Here is a 9,837-nt window from a genome sequence, read left to right as displayed (position 1 = left end):
CCAACAAAGGAGAGGTGGAGGCGGTCGCCGGACCGTCAGGATTGACTCAAGAATGAGAGAGTGCTGGCCACGGCTCGTCCACTTCGTACAAGAGATAGACCAACCAGAGTCACTATTCTTGCCACTTAGATCGGACGTGGCCAAATTCCCCTATTCTGCGAAACGCGCATCCCGGCGTCCAATCACTCGCAGCACACCGGTCATCTCCCCAACCGCCATAGCCATTGCTGAAACACCACCGTCGTTTACAGTGGAGGAAGAGGTGCCTCTCGCTATCTCGCTGGTATCAAGTTTCCCTCCATCCGAGTGCTTGTCGAATTCCGAACACTTGAATTGCTCGATCGAGTCAATATAAACGAATCTCGCTATGTCGATTTTGTATCTCCTGATTTCTAGGGTTTTTTCTGTTTTTCTCGTCTGCTCGGTCTTCCTCAGCTGCTTTCCAGGTAAAGAAAACTCCCGATAAACAAACATAGGATTTAGTAATTTCTTTTGTGGAATCGTGCGGAATAAGATGTAGTTTTAGCTAAAACACTGTTTTGTTTGAATTAGGAAATACTACGGAATCCAATTCTAAAAGTTTTACTGGCTTTGAATTTTGATTTGCTTGTTCACCTTTTTTTTCCTGTTCGTGGGTGCTTTGGCTGGTGACGGCGTCGTTGCAGGATTGGTGTTGCCGGCAATTGTTACACTTGAATCCCTGGAGATATATAATACCCACCAGTGGCTGCCAAACACAAAACCAGTAGTCTATTTCCAGTGTAAAGGGGAGAACAAGACGGTGTTACCCGATGTGAAAGAAGACCATGTCTTCTACAATTTCAAGGGTGAAGAGTCTTGGCAGGTTCGAACCTATTTTCTTCTATTTGGCTAAAAGCTATTCCTTTTGAGTTAATTTGGTTCTTATTGATGATCATATGTGGATTGTCTCGGAATTATTTTCAAAAAGGCTTCAGTTGTGTTAATCATGAATGGTGCTAGCAGATTTATATTCGGTTATTGAAATTATATTCGTACAAGTTATAATTGTTAGAAATTTCGTTGTAGATATAGGAAATTATGGTGTCAATGCAGCTGTTGCAGAGCAATTCCATGTTCGGCTTAACTCGTGCAATGCATGCCTCCTGTTTAAATGCACTCTGCTTTATACGCTTGATGGAACTTATAGGGGAGGCAAACAACCTATCAATAATTAAAGCGGGAACCTGTCTTCTGAATATGAGTCCCATTTAGGTCTAATGGAAACAAGGGAGAAGTAGTTTTCAAAAGGATAGTTCTGGCAAATATAGAGGGGTTTTATGTTTACTGTGACTAAAGCCTTCACAGCTATCATATTCTTATCAGGTTGACTGTGCTTCTCGCCGGAAATAATTTACAATCTCCCCATTGATTTTGATCCTACTCTCCTCTTATTATTCATATTTTTCAGTTCTTTTTCTTACCTTCTCTTTCTTTTTTTTATTGGTTTTTCTGTTAATTGATTCAAAGATTTTTGAATTCCATCATGAGAGTGGTCAGTGGTGGCGGATTACAGAGAGAAGTCGCAGGGTCACCAAGTACATCTGTAACATCCAGACCTGAATTTTTTAGGCTTTATTATTTGAGGATCTAGTATTGAGGAGATAGGATTGGATATGAAATTATGGACTTAGATTCAAAATAGGCCCCCCATATATGGATGGATAAGCCCAAGTATTTTCTAGCCAAAGCCCATTTGATTTTTGGTTGTTTAATTCGTGATAATTGGAAACCAGCCCCATTTATGACTCGTAAATGGATCCAAATAATAGCAACATATTTACCCTAGAACTCCTAGCCATTAGGATTCTTAGAACCCCTTTTCAAAACAAAGAGAGTTAAATTCGTACAGCCCTATTATTAGGTTTTTCAGGTCTCGTTAAAAGGACTGTAAGATCTGAAAACTAGAAAAAATAGAGGCTGCTGTGAGTCTGGAAAGTTTTTATAGCAACCCCATGTGATGTTCTTCAAGAAAACCAATCCCTAATCCTAGAAAACTGCTGCTATTTCAGGAGATTTAAAAAAGAACCAGTCTCACCCTATCAAGTCCAACTCTTTTCCAGCAACTTCAAGTAGGTGATTATTAACGCGTTTGTTATCAATAGAAGCAAAGATGTAAGTAGCATGATCATACCCTTACATGTATGGTAAACAATGTTTTTCTAAGTACTATGTATGTATGGCCCTTTATTGAAAGCCCCTTTTTACGTATCAAGTTATGATGAAAGTGATTTTTGAATGTCATGTTAATATGTGTTTTACATGCATCACGATATGTTTTCATTTATGATTATGATAAGCTATTTCATTATGTGTTCTAGATGTATCATGATAAGAAAGATAAAAGACAAGTTATGAAAGAAGCTTTAAGAATGACCATAAGAGATTCATGGTACTAATGCATTTATGGGTGGATGTGCAAGCCACGAATTTAAGGGTGGTCCACCATAGTATTTTATGATAAGTTAAGCGGTTCCCCTTGTGTCCACAGGTAGTGTCCGTAGGAGGGTTAAGGAGTGTTGGCCATTAAAGGAAGGGAAAGACAAGTTTAATCAGTTATGCATAGTACATGTTACATGTTTATGTTAGTATACGTATTGAGTATACACGTTTTTCAAGAAAACCCTGTGTTTATTATGTTTGATGTATGATGTACTACTTATTAAGTATTCGACTCATTTTGATTGTTTGTTTGTTGTTTTTTTATTTTTTTTAAATGTCCAAGTAAAGAAGATAGTGTTGACGAGCTGACATCTAGGCTTAGATCATGTGTCAAGGGATTTTCAGACTTAGTTAATAAGTGTCTCTTTTTTCATTAAAAGATCAGTTTTAAATTTTCTTGCTATGAGACTATATTTTTATTATTTTTTTGGGAATTTATTTTCAATAAATCAGGTGTTTTTATTATGTTGGGTCTCTTTATCAGGCACAGTTACGAAAGTACGTAACACTCCTAACTTACAAAAAGGGGTGTTACAACATCACTGTCGATATCTTTGCAGTGGAATGGTTGGCAAAAGTTGTGGGTGCTTGCGGTCTATCTACTAGCTCTTTGAAGTTTTACAAGATATGGAGGAATGAGAATCTGACTCTCTTGGGTCAATGATGCTCCTTCCTCTGTTTCGGGGTGGAAAACAGAGTAAAATAGAGTGCACCCTTATGGTGCAACGTTCCTTCGGGGAAGAAGGGATCCGTTTTGGAGGTTTTGAAGAAGTTGCCTTAATTTTCGGTGGTTCGTTATTAGGTTCAGGGGCTGGATTGTTGGCAAGCAAAAAGCTGTATTTGTTGATGGGCTAGGTAGTCTTATGGTGTCTCAGGTGGGTATGGTGGATAAAGACAAAAATAAAGTATATGGGTTGGGTTCGAGTAAGAGTTCCTAGCTCGCTTGGTGGGTTTTTCTCGTGTGTTTCAAGACTGGCTCACTCCTTTATTGTGGCGCCGATACTTGCTTCATCAACAGTAGGGCTGCCACAGACTTCATCGTCGGTGACTGGCAACCCTTTGGATGGTGTGTCAGAGCAAAATGTTGCTAGAAAGTGAGGAAGTGGATTTTCGATTACAGGATGAACTGCATACGATAGTGGTTGGGAAGGAAGGCAACTCTAGTCTCTCCCTAGTTCCACTCAAGTCCCTCTTTTTCTGCCTGTCAAGGGTACAAGGATTGAGGTGCCATTCCCTGTGGTTTTCCTATATGTGCTTCCTATTGACTTCCTTCAGCAATCGGGAATGGAAAACAGACCCTAGTATTTGTTTAATATTGGTGGGGAGCCTCAGTGTGTCCCTCGTGTGGGGGCAACAGATGTCAGGAAGTGGATTTTCGGTTACAGGATGAACCGCATACGACGGTGGTTAGGAAGGAAGGCAACTCTAGTCTCTCCCTAGTTTCCATTCAAGTCCCTCTTCTTCTGCCTGTCAAGGGTATGAGGCTTGAGGTGCCATTCTCGGTGGTTTTCCTATATGTGCTTCCTGTTGACTTCCTTCAGCAATCGGGAATGGAAAATGGACCCTAGTATTTGTCTAATATTGGTGGGGAGCCTCAATGTATCCCTCTTGTGGGGGCAACAGATGTTTCGAATTTGCAACTAGTCCTTGGTGATGGGGACTGTTTTGATGGGGAGGGAGGTTGACCCGACCCCTTTATGCACACTTCCACCCAGTCCAAAATGACCCAGTTTTGCTTTGGAGTGTTTCAAAGAAGTTTGAGGAGATTCAAGCCTGCGTTGGGATCTCTTGTGTAGGCTTTGAAGAGCAATTAAAGGCTTTCTTTAGTGCTATTGAATTTGGACGCTCATCGGCTTTGAAATCTACATCAAAGAGAGATAGAGACCTAAGGAGACTCAAATGTTCCTTTAATTATGATGTTAAGGAGGGGAGGGGAGTGGAGGGCGGGATAGATTGAAAGTGAGGGGGTCGTATTTTTCTTATGAAGCCTAAGATCATTTCTTGGAATGTTAGGGGGCTTAATGATTCCAATAAGTGTCTTCGTATCAAGTCTTTATTGCATAGTTGGAAGATTGATATTTTGTGTTTGCAAGAAACGAACTCACATTTTTTCAATACAAGTATTATCCGTAGTTTGTGGGGGTGTTCTTTTGTGGGATGGCCTTTTCTGGCATCTATGGGAGCTTCAAGAGGTCTAAATATGTGATAGAAGAGTAGTTGAGTTAGTTGAGTAGTGTACTTGATTCAATTGCACAATCCAAATCCTACATGTCATTTCATCGAAACTGACGTGGCAAGCTGACATGGCATCTGTATGGGCAACGTGGCATTCACTTTGGTGGCTGTCATTTAGTTGTCCATATACATTTCAATAAATGCTCTACATAGAAACTTGTTTTGTTTTAAATTTTACTTTGAAATCTGTTTACATATTAATTAGGTTGTTGGAAGTTGTAGTAGTCTTGGAAGTTGTCTACAACAATTACTAACACATTGGGAAGTTGTATTTGGCCTTAAATAATGTCTCCTACCATTAATCATGTACTTTCTATTTAAACACAAGGAAATGGACGAAATAGACAATCAATTTGAGCTTAAAACCCTCTTGCAAGTTTTGCATTTGAAGTTGAGTTCATCTCCATCTCCTTCTTCCATCAAGTGTTTGGCTTGGTTGTGCGAGTGACATCCACAATTAGTAGTGTTAGGTGACATCCACTGTCTCTTGGTTGAGTGACATCCTAGGATTATCCATTTTTACTTTCCAATTGTTCTTTTGTTTCTTCTCATACTCAATAGCTTTTCTTGATTTTAGTTTGCCTTTGATCCTCATGAAATTTTGCAAGTCACGTTCATCGCTTCAGCAAATCCGTATTCGTTTGTTGTAGCTATCCGTGACTTGCATTAGTATTGGGAATTTTTTTGTAGCTTGTTCTTTCAAAAATGTTGAGTATAGGTGCGAGTGGGTGTTTATGGGCCAAATTCGGATAGAGAAAGGAGACTTTTGTGGGAGGAGTTAGCGTGATTGTATTATCATTGGGATGTGCGGTGGTGTATAAGTGGGGCTTTCAACATTACTCGCTTTCTAAGTGAGAGATCAAGAGAATCTAGTATTTCTTTGGCAATGGAGGAATTTTCGGAGTTTATTTTTTACTTGTAATGTTTGGACCCCCCATTGTTGGGGGCGTGTTCATGTGGTCCAATAGTTAGGGTTGGTTGAGATTGGACATATTTCTTCTTTCTTCTTCTTGGGAGGTTCATTACCTTGTATTGTGTCAGAAGAGATTGCCTCGTGTTCACTCAAATCACTTCCCTATCTTGATGGGTTGTGGAGGTATTCATGGGGGGGTCATAGGTACTTCATGTTTGAAAATATGTGGTTTGGAACTGATGCTTTTGTTGATAAGGTGGGACTCTAGTGGTCTTCTTATCAGTTAAGTGGTGGCTGATGTTGTTGATGAAGGAGATCTCTTGGGGGCAAACATCAAGGGCTCTTTGGTTGAAAGAAGGGGATAAATGCACTAAGTTTTTTTATAGAGTGGCTAATTCACATCGGCAAAGTAATGCTATTAAGATGCTTCATTCAGATAATCGTGTGCTTTCTTCTCCACTTGAGATTCAGGATCATATTGTGCATTATTATGAGAGTCTTCTCACTGAACCAGCTACTTGGAGGCCAAATCTGAATGGTTTTGCCTTTAAGGAGAGGTTTGGATTCAAAACTCACCTCAACCCACCTCAACTCATCTCAATTCATCTCATCTCATCATTACAACTTTTTCAAATTTCCACACAAAATATAATAAACAATTCAACTTTTTTAAATCCCAAAACAACTTTCCCAAATTCCTACACAAAATATAATAAATAATTCGATTTTTATTTTACTATTCACAAACCATCTCAACTCATCTCTGAATCCAAACATCTCCTAAGTCTCTTGATCCTCAAAGTGCAAGATGGTTTGAAAGACCATTTAGGCCTAGTTTGTTATCGGAGATGAGATGAGATTAAAGTTAAAAAATTGAATAAAATATTGTTAGAGTATATTTTTTAATATTATTTTTGTTTTGGGATTTGAAAAAGTTGAATTATTTATTTTATTTTGTATTGGAAGTTGAGAAAGTTGTAATGATTAGATTAGATGAGATGAGATGTTTTCCCAAAACAAACGAGGCCTTAATGAAGATGAGTTTCATCATGTGATTAGTGGGATGGCAAAAGACAAAGCTCCTAGTCTCGATGGTTTTTCTATGGCATTTTGCCAAGCTTGTTGGCATTATTCTATACTTTCTTCAAATGGACTGCTTCTCTTGGGAAAATATTGACTATGGACAATTTATGGTAGCGTGGTCTCATTGTTATGGATTGGTGTTACATGTGTAGGAAGAATGCGGAATCAGTGGATCATTTACTTTTGCACTATGAGGTGGCAAGGGCACTGTGGGATGAGATTTTTTGTAGAATTGGTATGGCTTGGGTGATGGCTTTGAGGGTGGTGGACCTACTAGCTAGTTGGAACGGTCTTCACGGTTGTTCTCAGGTGGCTGTGGTTTGGAGGATGGTCCCTTTGTGCCTTCTGTGGTGTATCTAGATGGAAAGGAATGATCGGTGTTTTGAAGATAAGGAGCGCATGTTGGAGGAACTTCACAATTTTTTTGTGCACACCTTACTGCTCTGGTTTGTTGCTTTAGTAATTAATGGAACTAGTGTTCAGGATTTTTTGTATTTGCTTTCAGGTTTCTAGAATATATTTAGGTGTTTCTTTTGCATACTCCCAGTGTTCATGGGTTTCGCCTATTTCATTTGTATTAATAAAGTTATTTTTCTTACTTATATATAGAAAAAAAATCAGGTTAACTGCAATTGAACTGAACCTTGTTTGTGTGTTCTGTTGAGAAAACGATCTGTATTTATGTTTTGTGGGGGTGTGCGAATTTCTCCCCACTGGAACAGTTTGAGAACTGCTCAATATTCTAGATTTTTCTCGGAATTTTTTTTGATTTTACCATTGATAATGATTAAACACGTGTAGTGCATTCCTTATATTTCCTTCACTTTGTTCTTCGAGTAACTTATAGTTAATGACATTGGTGATGCATAAATGCCAATTGGTTGAGCGTTTTGCTAATGGTATAATATTATACTTTCAGCCCCTGACAGAACTTCCAAGTAAAAGGTGCAAGCGATGTGGGTTTTATGAAGAGAATAGTTTCGTGTCAGATGATGTCTATGAAGAGTGGGAGTTTTGTCATAGTGATTTTACCGAGCCTGATGGGAAATATATACGGTTCAAGGAGAAGGAATTTAATGCTACTTTTTTATGTTCGAAGTGTGTTCCTTCAGCCAATGGTGAGAGCCTTCTTACTTCCATTTTTTGTAGTTAATTCCACTGCATTTCATGCTATTGGGCTACCATTTATGTTCCATATTAAGGGAATAGTTCAGTAGTGTTTGGTGCCTTTAAACATTAAATGGTAATGATCTGCTCTTTCTAGAAGAGGCTTTTGTTCTCTAAAATGTTACGTAATAAACTGGGATCACTTCAATGTTGTTGGACATCCCTTTACAAGTACCTTTGGGTATCATTACGTGGCTAAAATGAGTATTTGGATATGGAAGTAGAACTGATGGCTAGAAACTTAAGATTCGGGAAAACAAATCTGTGGTTTGTGCTAAAGATATGGTAATAAGACGTATCGTTTCTGCATTTTAAGAAGCACTTATCTGTATGCAATGTCTGAAATTAACAACACTTAAGTCCAAGTAATAATTACAATTTTGTCATCCATGTTTATATAGCTTCCAATTCTGCATCTTGCTCACAAGATTGGAGGAAAAGGAATTGCACGCTGCTCTAATCATTTGTGTTTTCAGAATCACTTGTTTATATCCGATTAGGACTATTCATCCGGGCCGAGTTTTTTGTTCGGGTTTACAATCCGGTACCCAGTTTTTACCTTGTACCCCCCCCCCCCACTTTCTTTCTTCTTCTTCTTCTTTTTTTTTTTTTCACTTTCATGTTGTTATCCAGGAAGAGCCTCTCTGGATGCAATGGCCGGGGATTGTCAGGTTTCCTTCCACCCTCATGTCTCGCACAGATTAAAAAAGTAAAGTTCAGAATATGTTCTTTTCTTCTTCGTTTTAAATATTATGTGTGGGGTAGGTTTGAAGAATCTGACGTGACAAATTCTTGGAAAAACTAGGTTTACCCAGTTCATACCACCTAGCTACCCAGTTTCATAAATATTCTACGTACACGCACGCACATATTCACGCATCATGTTTTTATTTACAAACTAGCTAACTTCACAGATCCAGAGAGGCTCTCTTCCTGGACAACAGCATGGTGCAAATTGAAAAAAAATAAAAATAAAAAAATAAAAAATCCTCTGGTATCGGTTTGTAAACTCGGGTTCCGGTTTACAACCTGGATTCACCCAGGTTTGACCCAGGCTAACCTGGGTTCCCGGGCCGGAATCCAGATGAACCGTCCTACATCTGATATCTGAAATTAATGCCATTCTCTCTATATTCCAAATGATAATTACAATTTTGCCAACCATGTTTTTGTAGCTTCCAATTCTGCATCTAGCTCTCAAGATAGAGGAAAGGGAATGCATGCTGCTCTAATCATATTGATTAGTGTTGTGGTTTCAACCGTATTGGTTCTTGGAGTGGTAGCTGTATATAAATACTGGCAAAAGAAGAAGAGGGAACAAGATCAAGCTCGGTTTCTGAAGTTGTTTGAAGATGGGGATGACATTGAGGATGAACTGGGTCTAGGCAATGTAATATGAAGAATGAAATATCACCTGGTTACCTTTTGTACAGAGAATTGATCTTAGAAAAGTACTGTTTGTCGAAAGAAAAAACTTAAAATTTTGAACTTATCGTGCAATGGTGTACATGCGAGAAGTAGTCATCATAAAGTGAAGTTGTGTCCCATTGATGCATTCCTATATGCATCCTTGGCCAAATTGCTATGTGTAACTTAACTTTGTAAAATTATACTGTTCTCCTAAGATGGAATAATGGTTAGTGAGAAGTGCTACCTATAGCTATAAAAAGATTATATCAAAATAAATCTATAAACTAATGCGGTTTGATGTGATATATTAAATTGTAAAGTTATTTTATTATAAAGTAGATCTAACGTATTATTAAAAATTACATATATCAGTTTGTAGTTTTGTTTTTGTAGAATTTTTTTTTGTGGCTAAAATACTGCTCATGGTGAATTTCATAGACAACTTTTGAAATTTCAGTTAAGTTTCATGAATTTGTACTTTCTCAAGCTTTTAAATTTTGAGTCTCATATTTGTTTTCTAACAAGATAATTGTCGCATGGCGCAAAGTGTTTATTGGTAAGTCATCTAC

At 38.2% G+C, this 9,837-nt stretch overlaps 1 protein-coding gene across 8 annotated transcripts; it reads left to right on the top strand.

Moving 5' to 3' along the window:
• Window positions 1-9,505, top strand: LOC108985286. 8 transcript variants are annotated; one of them, XR_004801343.1, is made up of 6 exons: window positions 23-446; window positions 666-844; window positions 7,611-7,809; window positions 8,260-8,402; window positions 8,492-8,567; window positions 9,034-9,505. XR_004801343.1 is itself a non-coding variant. In XM_018957525.2 (6 exons), exons 1-6 carry the CDS (start codon window positions 368-370, stop codon window positions 9,050-9,052), a joined length of 582 nt encoding a protein of 193 aa, XP_018813070.1. In that variant the 5' UTR covers window positions 23-367; the 3' UTR covers window positions 9,053-9,505. The 8 variants fall into 8 exon arrangements, 7 of the variants coding, with proteins under 7 accessions (XP_018813066.2, XP_018813070.1, XP_018813068.1 ...); XM_018957525.2 differs by having other exon boundaries at window positions 8,335-8,402; window positions 8,492-8,529; XM_018957523.2 differs by having other exon boundaries at window positions 8,335-8,402.
• Window positions 9,506-9,837: the final 332 nt, after the last annotated feature.

Source organism: Juglans regia, chromosome 4 (assembly GCF_001411555.2).
Source record: "Juglans regia cultivar Chandler chromosome 4, Walnut 2.0, whole genome shotgun sequence".
Classification (NCBI taxonomy): Eukaryota; Viridiplantae; Streptophyta; class Magnoliopsida; order Fagales; family Juglandaceae; genus Juglans; species Juglans regia.
The sequence above is the reverse complement of the archived record's forward strand: the minus strand, read 5'-3'. Positions and strand labels throughout refer to the sequence as shown.

Excerpts from the sequence above, each read along its gene's own strand:
- LOC108985286 (XM_018957521.2), top strand. The coding sequence starts at position 368 with ATGTCGATTTTGTATCTCCTGATTTCTAGGGTTTTTTCTGTTTTTCTC. Across the intron at positions 845-7,610 it reads AGGGTGAAGAGTCTTGGCAG|CCCCTGACAGAACTTCCAAG; the intron begins GTTCGAACCTAT and ends TTATACTTTCAG. Across the intron at positions 7,810-9,033 it reads GTGTGTTCCTTCAGCCAATG|CTTCCAATTCTGCATCTAGC; the intron begins GTGAGAGCCTTC and ends ATGTTTTTGTAG.